The sequence below is a fragment of the Psittacula echo genome (assembly GCF_963264785.1).
Source record: "Psittacula echo genome assembly, chromosome: 1".
NCBI lineage: Eukaryota > Metazoa > Chordata > Aves > Psittaciformes > Psittacidae > Psittacula > Psittacula echo.
In genome coordinates this window covers 122,819,697-122,833,690 of record NC_137735.1, presented here as the reverse complement: position 1 = coordinate 122,833,690, position 13,994 = coordinate 122,819,697, and the positions used below count along the sequence as shown (strand labels likewise).

Here is a 13,994-nt window from a genome sequence, read left to right as displayed (position 1 = left end):
GACTAACTACTTCTGCTAAGCCTTAATAGGTTTGCAAAAGAGACATGCAGAACCCGTAAGAAGGGTGAAATAATGAGTTGGAATGTGGGGCTTTTGTCCCTGCTGTAATTATCCCTGTGCCAGATCAGAAACATTAGACATCCAACAGGTGATGTTTATAGCTGAAAGAACCAAACAGTTCCTCCTTTCTCTAAAGGCTACATACTTTTCCTATCTAATCAGTAATACAAAACGGGGAGGTGCTGACACAAGCAGGAATAGCCAGTGACTTCATCAGTGTGGCAGCAGCTTTCCCTTTAAAGTGTGAGCAATTCACTGTGGGGTTGGGAGGCTTGCTTTGGTTTTTATTTTCTCAATTCTGCCTTCCGTGCAGGAACCTGCAGCCACCTTTAGGACTGTTACTAGTCTTACTTTACATCTATGCTGAGGCAGAGCACAATGCTACTCGCTGTTACCCCCAACAAACGTCAACTGCTGCTCTTGCAATCAAAACAAATGTAAAGCAAATAACTTGGCACCAGCATTTTTTACCCTTGTAATTAGTGGCTTTGACATAAGAACTGGAGGAAGCTGAATCACCAAAGATAAATGTTAACACCGTGTACATAACCATGAGCAGCAAGAACTTCTTCTGAGGAACTTCAGCGAATCGTTTCTTCTGTTCCCCAGCAGACAGACTGGCTATTCCTACATGGGGAAAACCTGCAATTCACTGAGGTGACCAAAACTATTCTAAAGCAGGTGGGAAAGCAACTCTCTCCAGTGCAGTCACAAGTGTTTCCCCACTCTCTTTAAAAAAGCAGGCTCTACAAAACATTCTGTAATGTTTGTGTGGCTAGGGAGTTTTAAAACCCACATATTATATAGTGCATTTGTGGTGTTTTGCTGTGACAGCCCTCTGAATTGGAGCTGGAAATTAAATTTCATCTAGAAAACATATTAACCTCTCAGTTGCACAGTTCAAGTGTCAGAATTACCTCCTGCCCACACTGTGTCATGTGAAGTTAGAGGAGCAATGGGAAAAGTGCCTTTCAGTGTAACAGAACAAGGCTGCCTGCACCTCCTGTACTGGCCAGGCTTGGGTCTGCAGCTGCCACAAGCCCCTCGTGCCATAGCAGGGCTACCCAGCCGGAGCTCCGGGGACACAGCACACTGCAGTGCAGCATGAAGCATTTGCCCACCTCTATTTATGGTTCTGCCACGAGATCATAAGGAATGAGACAGAGACATAAGGGTGCATGTTCCTTTCTGCAGGAGCCGGTGTAATACACTGGTGAGGAAAACCTCAAGGTGCCCATAGAAGTGGGAAATGCCAGCTGTGGAGAGCCAAGCCACTGCCAGGATCACCCATGTCAGTCACAAGTCAGTGTAATAATTGTTTTCATAATCACTTCACTTAAAAAGAAATTATGCGGTGCCCTCACACTTGACTATAAACCTCATGGTTAGGTCAGGTAGCTGGGGTAGGAGTAATCTTGTCTGGAGCCCATTTCTGTGTTACAAAGGTGAAGGAAATATCTCCCTTGATGCACATCTCCTAAAGCAGGAATCTTCAGCTACCCAGGAGCATGCTTCTTCCCTCTTCTGTAAGATGTCATGGAAATAGTTACCTTTCTAAGAAAGAAAGAAGAGGACATGTGTTCTGTGACAACACATTCGTTCTTAAAAGACCACCAGATGGACAGGGCCCAGGAATATTGAACAGGTAAGATGAATCCCCATTGGCTTAATGTTCATCTGAGCACAAACTAGCATTTAGCACAAAAGCTGTTTATAAAGGAGGGAACAGTGAGACTCATGTTTTGTACTTGGTGCTGAGCAAACAAATGCACCAACCTACAGAGCATGAATTACAACTGCTCTTATTGGAACCTGGCAAGGAAATGTCAGTGGTCTGAAAACAGCATGTACCAGGAACTAGGGGATACAGAGGGAATTGTTTACGGTGAGGGGGATGAGGTGGGCAAAAATGAAGTTCCAGCTCCCGAGTCCTTTCTTTTAGGCAAGTGCTACCATTTGAGCCATGGTCAGACAGTTCCTACAGCCACCTCCTTGCACTCTGCTGCCCAGGCTGCTTTCCTAGCCATGATGGGTCATTCCTCCTCTCCAGGCCACGGCTTCCTTCACAGCTGGGGCTGGTTCGGAGTCAGCAGCCAGCAGTATTGTCTTTCTCGTAAATTCAGATTAGATATTAGGAAGAAGTTCTTCACTGTGAGGGTGGTGAGGCCCTGGCACAGGCTGCCCAGAGAAGCTGTTGCTGCCCCATCCTTGACAGTGTTCAAGGCCAGGCTGGACAGGGCTTTGAGCAACCTGGTCTAGTGGAAGGTGTCCCTGCCCATGGGCAGGAGGGTTGGAACTGGATGAGCTTTAAAGGTACCTTCCCACCCAAACCATTCTATGAAACTGTCTCCTAGATAATAAAATAGTCCTCCACTCCCGATTTTCTCTCTGTGGTAGCTGGATTTTCTGGGGATGTGTTTGATCTGTAATGTGATCAGTACAGTAAGATGGTGACACAAGTTCAGCAATCACTTTGTGAGATGCTGTTGATATCCCATAAAAAATGGTTCTCAGATTCTGCACACAGACAGGTTTATGTAAAATATATAAACATTTGTCCAAGTTGTTACAGATTGCATAAATATGGCATTTTTACTGTTGCATTTACAGATGTGCATGTACAATGATGTGCAAATAATCACAATTTGATTACAATCTTTGAAAGGTACTTGAACCTTGCACCCGAGTAACGCTATGAATGAAAAATGCCCACCAAAGAATTTAAATATATAACATGGTTTAAATTCGTAACAAATTTCAATGTCTTCTCAGTAAAACTTTTCACACATTTAAAATAGTTTGTATTCATTTTATTTGTATATGTCAAAATACATTTTTTTTTTTTTTCCAAAATAGTGGGTTTTGCAACTAGTTTCATGCAGATACAAGGTCTGCTCAGTACTACCAATAAAATCAATATAGCACAGTAGCCATTCATTTTTTAGATATAAAGAATAAATAACCTAAATATAAAACACTAAAATATTAGAAACACTTATTTAATCATTCACAGGCACCCAAACTTTACCAAATATAATCCAGAATATGCCTAACTGTCTTGTAACAGAACTCAATACGTTGCAGCCATTCAATTATTTATTTTATGTTAGCGTAAGACAATGGAAGTCCCTATGGTTCAGACCCACCTCTCATACAGATCAATTACAGTAAGATATCTCAAACTATCTGTGTACCTTTAAAATCAAGAATCCTGAGCTTGGTAGTAAGAGCATAACCTTACATCTTCAAAAAACCAATCAACAGAGAGGACATCATGTCTTTCTTACCAAAACATATCCCGGTCCTGAAAAACTACCCCCCGCCCCCCGAGTCGGCAGTAGAACACAATGACCTTTTTAAATGAAGGGGTACAAATTCACATTTAATATAGTATACAATATAATCAATAATACAATAGCTACTACAAGCTTTACAATGTACAATCTGTTTTAATGGCTGATCTGCTCAGTGGTTTTAGGCAATAAACTATGTGCCAATAGGATGTCGTAGTTTGAATGGTTTAGTGAAAATATAAAAGCTGTTTCTAACAAAAGCGATCTTCATTTAAGTACTTTCTTTGTTTTTAAAGGCCACTGAAATGTATAAAATGGTCTGACATGATGGTGTTACCAAATTGGATGCCTTCTCACATGGCAGCAACAGTGCATATAAACATTAATGTGAGTGTAACGGGTTATGTTTCTCAGATGATTTAGTACATTACTTTGGCTAGCACAACAGTTTTGGACAGCACTCAGATAAATACAGGTATGTGAAATGTAGTGAAGCAGTTATATTTATGCAATTTTTTTATTATGGTGAACACTATCAAATAAAAAAATGGGAGGAAAAGATAATAAAGTATTTTATATAGTTTAGACCTTTTGTAAAGATAGGGCTCCATACAATGTACAATGTCTAAATTCTTTATACCATAAAAATTAATGAACTTTGTTAAACACACTATTCTGGAGTAGCCTAATTTGCATTAACAGACATTTGCAATAGGGAAATATATTCAAGCATGCCACGTGGTGGTCTGAAAAATCAAACCAGTACACATTTATATATACAGCATCACTCAGTACCTGCTCAAATGAATGTGACGATTACAGGATCTAACATCTTTCACTACAAACTTCTTTTTTTTATTATTATTTTTTTAATTTTATTTTTAAAGTGACCAATAAAGGCAGAAAACAGGACTCTTAAAATATTTCTAGTTTCAACTGACTTTTAAAGCATTTTGTTTAGGAAATAAATGCATATTGCACAAACAGTGAAAGCAAATGTTCCACCAAGCATCTCTGTTCCAGGTGGCTGGACAATACATCTCTAGGTAGCTACACAAATATGTAATTTAAAAGGGTGTGTGGTCTCTGCAAATGGTAAAGCTGTGAAAACACTGTACAAGAAAATCTGGTACATGAATAATTAGAAGGGAAAAAAAAACAACAACCCTTAAGGTTTGAAGAAAAACTGAGTATAGAAAAAACCTGGGAACTGTGGCACAACAAAAACATTATTGAGTAACTGTCTTCTGTGAGAGCTGAAAGCTGTTGTTGATGTAAAAGTGTTTATGTACAACTAAGGCTTACTGGTTAAATATCTGAGGCGTATCTGGCCTTGAACACTTTCCTTATTACGCTGTAGCTGTAAACAAGATTTCTCAGTCATTTCATCTTCTCAGCAGCTGCATTTTAACAGAAACAATGATCTTGATACAAAAAAACACACAGGTAAGAGGGCGTTTGGCAGGATATCTGAAAAATGACAGTCTCCAAGGGATCTTCCCACACTTCCAGTGACTGCCATACTATGGTCCACTGGAGTTACTAGTGATGTGCAATACCAATATTCGCTGCTGTAGTAAACCCTTTATTTGGAAAGTTTGCTTATAACTCTGATCAAGGCCCCATTTTCATCTTTTAGCCTCTGGTTGTCTGCCTTCAGGTCTGGTAGCATCTGTGAGAAATGAAACACAATGGTTATTTGCTAGTATACCCCCAGTAAAAGCAGACAAGTCCTGGGCATAAAAATCTTAATTCAGCTTAAGCATCTTGGTAGTTCTCCCCCTTCATATCAGCAGTTCAGAAAAATTACACCTTTTAGCATGACACAGTTAAGAGTTATAGATTAGGAGGTTTCATTTGCCTGGACTAGATGCACTGAAACTTTGTGGTGCAGATGACAAGCCTCCAACAAAAGCATTTACAGTAGCATGAAGAAAGTAGCATTAGAGTAGCATTACAGTAGCATAATTAGATGCTTCAAATTTCAGTGCAAACAAAAAAGAAATGTTAATTACCAAGAGTTTAAAGAGGCTTGCCTATGCTGCACTTGCATAGTTTCATAAAAACATGCTGTGGCTAAGCATATCTACCACTGCGCTTGTGGATGACTTCACCCATATCAGATACAGTGTGATTCAGCTTGTTAGCTCACAGCATTAATCTTCCAACCACTTCCAAACTCATGTTGAAGCACACATCCTGCAATTTCAGCTCATATCCCTGAATAGCATATTTCACGCAAGATCAGATCATTGAAAGAGATCACTGAAACAAATCACTGAAACATCAGGCTGCATACTCAGGCATTCAACAAGTTAGGAGATGGCAAGTTAAGGTTGCCACAGGAGATGGGTGACACACAAGCACAGAAGCTGGAAGGCAGAAGCCAAGTGAGGTGAGAGTTGGACAGGATCAGACAGGAAAGAAGGACAAGTCAGTGCACAGAGGTTTGTACTGGGAGAATTTAACTTGTCAGAGAAACCAGAAGTAATCTCAGCAGTTCTCTGTATCTACATTCATACACTGATAACAAACCACCCATAATACTCAGGGCTAAATTATGTGTATATTTTCTAGCAGGTTTACACAGGAGGTAACAGCCTATTCCTGCACAGCGGTTATTTAGTAACCTGAAGTGCAATTGCATGCAAGAGGTCTAAGTCCAGCCAGTGACCTATGTAACAACTGCTACATATTTTTTTATGAAGAGATTTTCTTGCCACTAGTTTTGTTTTCATTTTATTCAAGCAAAATTATACTTTCAACCCCATTATATTCAGAATATTGTTATGGAACAGAAAGAACTGAGAGGTTTAAAAATGCAGGGATTAACTGTGCATTACACTAGAGGCTTCATTTTCACATCTGCTCTAGAGGATTCCTCTCCACACTCAGTTCAGCAAACAGCAGACCCTCTCATAGAGTGAAACATGATGATGCACTGAAGACGACCAAGGTACAGGATCTATAGTTTATTTACCTGAAAATACCAACGTACATGAAAGCAAGACAACAGGAGATCATCAGAGGAAAAAAGGTGGTCTCTACAACTGGAGTAAGTAAAAATCATTCTGCTAACCTGGATTCCAACTCTGCTCTAGTGAAGCTTAGGGCAAGACACCTAAACTGAGCTCTCCACAGAGTCAGAGGGAAGCTTCCACTATAGTCAAGTGAGAACTATGCTTTGAATAGAAAGTGCTGTAAAATGCTGATTACTTCCAAAAACCATGTCAGGGTGTTTGGAATAGGGCAACACAAATAATCATTTGGCTATTTTCAAGTATTATCTGTGTTAAAGTTTCTAAGCTGTAAAACCAACAACTGTTGTCCAAGATACATGTGCTAGGGGTCATATCCAGGTAACAGGTGTGTGTACCACGCGTTTGTGCGTACACCTCTAATAACAGGATAAACCTGGGGTGGTTCTATGATGTGTACCTGCAAACAATGATACAGCCATTTGTTCAGGCAAAGCAATCTAAACCTTCCCTTCATCCTTTTCATTCTGTTCCAGACGTCACACCAAAGATCCTGGGTGAAACCGTAACAGCATTCATCTAGGAAGCAAGTGGCTCTAGTCTTGGTCTTGTTAAATGAGTACCTCAGCAGTGCTGTCGTGTATGCTTTCCAGTGAAACCTCAAAATAATTCCAGGAATGTCACAGTCCTCTTTCAACCGACTGACTAAGGAGCTGCAGCCCAAAACGCTTAGTGACATACAAGAAGAGTTTAATAAAAAAGGTGCTGTTCAACTGCAGAGTTTTAATATAATCCAGTACCATTACATGTCTGCAAATCTCAGTAGATACCTTTTAATCCTGATTAAACTAGTAGGTAGAATAGGCATTAAAAAAATATTTTCTCTTTTGTTGTGAGACTGCTAAAGAATAGAGGAAGACTGGTAGGAGACAAAAGCAGTCATGAGTAATGGGAGACTGATCAGGAAGGATAAACTCAAGTAACCTAAAATACTTACGCTTCTCAATCTGTACTAATCCCCACATACTTTAAACCTAGCCAAAGACATTTATACAATTTTCTTGGAGCAGTGCATTTCTATGGTATTCAGACTTCTCATGAGGTGACACCACACACCTTTCATGTACAGAGGGCAGGAAAAAAAGTTTTGCAGTATGTTCAGTAAAAATAGTTATATACTGTACTTAACACTCTGAATTCCAATTTGCTTCTCACTAAAATAGCAAAGTATCTCCCTGTGATGAGATTCTTGAATAAGATTACAAATGCGCTCTTTTGCCTATCTGTATTATATATGACTAGCTAGTAACTTTGCAGTGCTGTTGTTAAACAAATAATTATTCTATAATCATACATGAAGCCAACCCAACTCTGTACAGTAAGAATAATATCTGTGTTTGCTAGAGGATTTAGCAGGTTTTACATACAAAACAGCTTTGTAAATTAAGATTACAAAAAGATACCTGCTCAGATTCATCACGCACACTGCTAAGGTTAAGCTACCATCATAATGTCAAGCCTCCCTGCTGTGTTTCCATTGTGTTTCTTTTGCTAGCCAGCCTCCTCAAGCTCTATAATGATCTGCCATTGAAAACTCCCCCTACAGAAAGGAATACTGAATAGTTTTTTATGGGTTAACACCCTGAACTGGCTTACCATGGTTAAAAGAATGCCAGTGCTAGCAAAAATAGACGGTATGGATGTGTGGCTGTGGACAGCAGTCATTAGATTAGCTCAGCTGTGTTGAAAACCCACATTGTTAGCTGAAGCTGCTGTAAGATGGGCTGCCCTAAAGGGACAACTCTCCCTCCTTATGCAGCAGTGTGAGCCTACTGCTTTCTGCATGTTAGTTTAGTGATTCAACAACTCTGGGGTGAGGTGAATCCAGTCATATAAGGAATAAAGGGATTTGTTTTCAGCCAGGTCAGTGAGCCAAAGGGTTAACACAAGGGAATGTTGAGGAATGCAGGGCCTGGACCAGCAGCAACCTTTCACATCCTATTGTTTAGACCAGCTCCAGGAAGACACAAAGCCAAAGGATAAACCTCTTTATTTCATGCCTCTTGGTGGGGAAAACCTGCGATCAGACACTGAGCAGAATGAAAAAATGTACACTCTTTGCCTTGCTTCTAAGTGGGAAGAGGGAAGGCAAGAGGAAGCAGTTTAGCAAGAGTCACTGCAGAAGTGACTGCACATGTTAAAATATGTTTCACCTATACGTCTTAAACTTAGTTTTACTTACACATCTTATAAGCCCACTGAAACCCCCACCCTATGCAGCTGTTACATAAGAGGAGGAAGAAAGGCATCTAGATTTGGTGTGGAATGAAACTACATTTTGTTCCTCATAGAAGTTTTGAATCTTCAGCAGGTTTCTGAAACCGTCCTGAAGTAACACTAAGGACAACAAATCGGCACTTTTTTTCCCCAAGGTAAAACTCAAACCAATTCATAGCTTTAACAGAAGAGGACGGAACCAGAATGAACCACTCTGACATACTAGGCAGGTTTTTTTGTGTCTGTGTTTGTAAAGGCCCTGCATTATATGCCTACATATATAGCAACATAAATCAACAACCAGTGCTAAAACTGGGTATTTTAAGTTGTCTAGATAAAAACAAGGATTGGCCAGAATCACAGACGAAGTTAGTATGTAAAAATATTTGAAAGCAAGTGTATTGACTTGAAATTCCAATACATTTCTGAAAGAAAAGAGTTTGGTTCCTCTAAAGACACAAATGTAAGAAATAAAGTGCTAATGCAGCTCTTCAGGAATACACAGTATTGAAACCAGTTCTCAAACATTCTTTAGTTGAGACTAGATTTGTATCAATTCTGTGCACTTCAATTGTACTGCAGCAGGGCACAATTCCTAATTTCAATTTGTTAGGAAACTAGAGGCAAAAAAATCTAATTTGAGCATTTACTCAAACATCAAAACAAGGGACTGACTTGAGCGTATCCCAGTGCGAATTCAAATCCTTTGAATTATTGCCAAGGTTTTAACATGTCGCAGGTTTCCTGGATCATTGCCAATTTATCTTCAAGTGAGCAGGGACAAGCTTCAGTGCTAGCAAGGACAACACCACACCATATCCACACATCTGCGACACCTCTAGCTGGTACACCGGACACCATGCTTTAGCCACGCTTCCATAACCGAGCAGCAGTTAAGGCAGTTTCTGGCACACAAGTGTTAATAGTAAAATTCTACCCAAGCACAAACTGAATGTCAACACCTGCCTGGCTACATAAAGGAGAAGGAAGAAATTACAAGTCCAAAGAGCGCAGTTGCCTATGGGACCCTGACAGCTTGGCAACCACTCGGGTCAAGGCCCTATTCTCAATCACCAGTCGCTCATTTAGGTGTCTCAAAGATTGAATTTGCTTTATTTGTTGCAGGTTCTGCAGGAATCAAAGAAATAGGAGTGAAAAAGAGGACCCTCCCCCCCCCCCCCCCAATTTATATATGTTTTAAAAGAACTAGAGATGAGCAGAATTGAAAGAAAACTTAGAAGAGACAGTCCTGTTTAAAGTAGGTAAGTTGCTGTGAAAGGAAAGTATCAAACAAGTGGCACATTCTTGAAAAGCAATCTAAGAAGGAGCCGTGATTAGTCACAGCTTTCCAAAACAGTGCAGGATACATTAACAATGAAAGCTATTCCTGGAATTCTTTACTTAACATCCTAATTGCACAAACTAAATCTCCTATTCAAAAGTCTGTAAATAATGACACATTTAACATACACTTTTACACGGTGGTGCAACAAATGACAGGAAAAATATTTAATCTTTAATTCAAAACTTTCACATATTGCTTATTTAAAAAAAAAAAAAAAAGCAATGTATTTGCACTCTCTGTTTTTCTAGGCAGCCCAACCTCCCCTAACAGGAATTTACAGGTTGATGATAGAAGCTCACATCCTGTCTTCCACTCTTGGACACAATTATTTTCCTCTGCCACAGCTTGCTTTCTACGTATTTCACTTCTAAAGACCTGTCAAGGAACCACAGGCATTGAGGCCTCCCTTAGCGAAAACAATCTTGGTCTGAACCCAAGGCAGCTAGAGGCATTGTGGCTGCCTTCTGCTTACATCTGCAGCTACAATTACTTTAACAAAACTACGCATGTATTTTAACAAAAAGTATTTGGAAGTTAATGCCGATACCAAGCACCAGAGGGAGCTCAAAATTGAGCTTGAAAGGAAACCTTTTATTAATCAATGACAAATAACAAATGTCAAACCAGTGATACTTACTGAAAATTTTGGCATGCAAAAATATTTTCTATTTCATCATGTTGCACTAGTTTCCTAGTCATACTTTAATTCTATCAGTTTGGTTGGTCCTGTCCAATATTATATCCAAGGACATAATACAAAAAACCCCCTGCCAAATTTCATCACTTTCTTAACCTTATCAGAGGATTTAACACTGATAAACCAGGAAACTAAAAAAAATCCATGACCGGCTTAAAAAAAAAAAGTATACTAAAAAGATATGTATTTTCCTTCTGGGATTCAGTTCATATACAGTTGAAAAAAACCCCAGAATTCAGTGAATGTAGTAAATATTGCTTGTCGGCATCTGAAATCTATCTCCTGCTTTTTCTTAACTAAAACCTGATTATTACTCAATATAAAAAGGAAAGTTTTTCTTTTGATATTGGCAACATGTTGTATAACACATAATTTAAAGAGCATGAGATAAGGTTTGAAGCAACATTTAATGCATAAATATCTATGGAATTATATGCTACCATTATTTTTATGTGAATAAAGTAGAGGGTATCACATCAAAATCATGGATTGCAATTCCATCTTGATTAGATCAAGCTGTGTTCAACTCCAACCATCTCTGAATGTTTCTTGTTAGCCAGTACATTAATGAACTGTAAGTCTCAGTGCTTAGAGATCCTACACGTATGACTGCTTATGCCAGGCTTTGTTCAAGCTATGACATGAGTGATTCTGAAATGCAATTATAACTTAGCTATTTTCAAAGAAATTATAGAGACCAGTAACACTGCCAGACTACATGTTGCACTGACATATGTTATTAATAGTTTAACATGTTAATAATTTACTTACTTTCAGTTCCTCTTCCATTTCAGATATCCTTCTTTCTAGAGCTCTTCTTTCCTGAATTGAAAGATGTGTGTTAAGACTGAACAACACAATTTTTTAAAAACTACTGCTTGTAAATACGGTGTTAACAGTGAAATACTTCAAGTTTCAAAGATCATACAATCAAAAGCATAGTGTGGACAGGAAATTTGTGATGGCAGTGATCTAAAGAAATTTTCTCAATATGGAATTTTAATATCAGAGGAAGAAGATATATACATCAGGTCCTACAAAACATACCCCTTCCTTTAGACAAATTTAGACATGTTGTAAGTACCATTTGTTTGGATTTATTTTTCATAAGCTAGGCTTCCGTAATAACTTAGGATACAAGAAATGCAGAAAATTATCAGAAACTAAGAATATTAAAAGAAACAAGCACAAAAGCATAAGCTTTCATAGACAAGCAAATCTAGTTGAAACATCTGTCTCAGCTCAGTGGGATGTATCTACACTTTATAAAATGCAATGTAGTGTAGATACACCCAAGTTTACATTAAAGGGGTTCAGCTGAGTACCAAAGTAGCTACATAAGACCACCTGCTTATTCAGTAAATGTTTCCTGAATATTTTCTGCGTTTCTAGTATGGTTTTATTTTCCCTTTTTTTTTTTTTTTTTTTTATTTTAACCTGAGAAGCAGGAGAATTTATCCTTTGTAGTGAAGGTTGTTTTGATTACACTGATTACAGTCCCCAAGCAAGCTTATTGAAAGGTAGCTTAGGGTTTTCTACACTATGATGCGGTCTGCAGTGCAGCCACACTACCATATTTCTAAATGACATTACTGAGTTTAAACCTGATTTTCAACACATCTGACAGACGAATAGCTAATGCAATAGACTTCAGGGCTTTATAGCTTGATTGCTCGCTGTCCTGTGTCAGACAATGCAGTGTGTCTTGTTTAAAGCAGCTGCAGTTATCAGTACTCTACATTCAGATCTTTCCAAAGTGTGAAAGGCAAAAGCAACAGATTATTGCAAAGTGGACATATGCATCTGCATACAATGGTGTTATGCAAACAGCAAGCAGCATTGACTGAGGTGTGTAAAACTTTGGTTAGATCATACCGCCCAGTAGATACTGACTCTTGCCGGTCACCTTTCAGATATAAATCATTTGAATTCAGTTTAATTATAGTGCAGTTATACCCCAACATTTTCCCATTTTAGCAAACAACTTTAAAGGTTTATCAAAGTAATAGATTACTGCAGTTGTTAATACTTAATATACTTAACTCCTTCGAGTTAAGACTTGTCCCATAATGTACTGATGGATAGTAATAGGCATAGTAAATACCAGTGAGCTAACTGCAGTAAGCGGCTAACAAAAACCCCACACCATCTTACATTAGAATTGTATCAGTTACCTACTAGCTTTGTATAATAACATATGTGTTCTTATATTAAACAGTATTTGGCAACTCCTATGATTACCAAGAGACAAATCAAATAAATTTCAACATTTCATATGTTTAGAAATCATTAGTCCTTTTGACGCATTTGCTTAACTACCATGTTGAGCTTGTCTAAGAACAACTAGTTGCAATAAAAGCCAATCAAGTAAAACCCTTACTTCATTAACTTTATATACTTCACTTTATTTAAAAGAAATATTTAAACAGATTGTGTGGATGTAAGATTTTTTTGCAAGAAGTATTGTTCTAATTAGTTTAACTGGTTTGAGGAATGCCAACAAGATACCACATTGCAGTTTCACTGGGAAGATTTACCAGGATTATTTGATTAGTCCCTGGACTCACAGGGTTTGCAATTTATGCAGTCTAGAATTTTATGATATACTCAACAACTCTATAAGGTATGCCAAGGAACATCTGTAACCCTCAACATGGAAAAAAAAAGCATGCTAGTCTCGTCAGCTTATAAAATACAATAGCTCATTTGTATTTCTCAAAGCAGCTAAGAGCCATGGGTTTGATGCAGTGAGACTGCGGTACAGGGATATACATAGGTGAAAAATTGACCCCAGAGTTATAAAATTATTAAGAAGTAAAAGCAGATATATGTAGATGTATATACCTATATATATTTATATATTCAGTACTATAAAAAAATATACCTTTCCATAACCCAAATTCCCAGCTGATGAATTCTAAATTTGGGGGACACTTGTTAAAGGTACCTACAATTCTGAATTCTGATCCAGACTGAAACCTGGCAGTTTGAGTTTTATTGTCACATCATAGGAAATTCTGCTTTTAATGTACTTTTCAGAGTGACAGGTTGTTAATGAAACCCTTATTTTTGTCTATGTATTGCTAGGACCTTGCATCTGTGATTGACTCTCTATCACAGTATGTATCACAGTATGTTAGAGATTGGAAGGGACCTCAAAAGATCATCTAGTCCAATCCCCCTGCCGGAGCAGGAACACCTAGATGAGGTTACACAGGAATGTGTCCAGGCGGGTTTTGAATGTCTCCAGAGAAGGAGACTCCACAACCTCCCTGGGCAGCCTGTTCCAGTGTTCCGTCACCCTCACTGAGAAGAAGTTTCTTCTCAAGTTTAAGTGGAACCTC

At 38.5% G+C, this 13,994-nt stretch overlaps 1 protein-coding gene across 3 annotated transcripts in view; it reads right to left on the bottom strand.

Moving 5' to 3' along the window:
* Positions 1-2,759: 2,759 nt before the first annotated feature.
* The window catches only part of PPP1R12A (protein phosphatase 1 regulatory subunit 12A), a 119,895-nt gene continuing 108,660 nt past the window's right edge, over positions 2,760-13,994 (bottom strand). For all 3 annotated transcript variants that reach the window (XM_080633562.1, XM_080633563.1, XM_080633564.1), the window contains 2 exons: positions 11,422-11,472; positions 2,760-5,025 (listed from right to left, as the gene is read on the bottom strand). In XM_080633562.1, the coding sequence (XP_080489688.1) occupies positions 4,939-5,025; positions 11,422-11,472 (138 nt within the window). In that variant the 3' untranslated portion in view covers positions 2,760-4,938. The remainder of the gene's footprint in view (positions 5,026-11,421; positions 11,473-13,994) is intronic.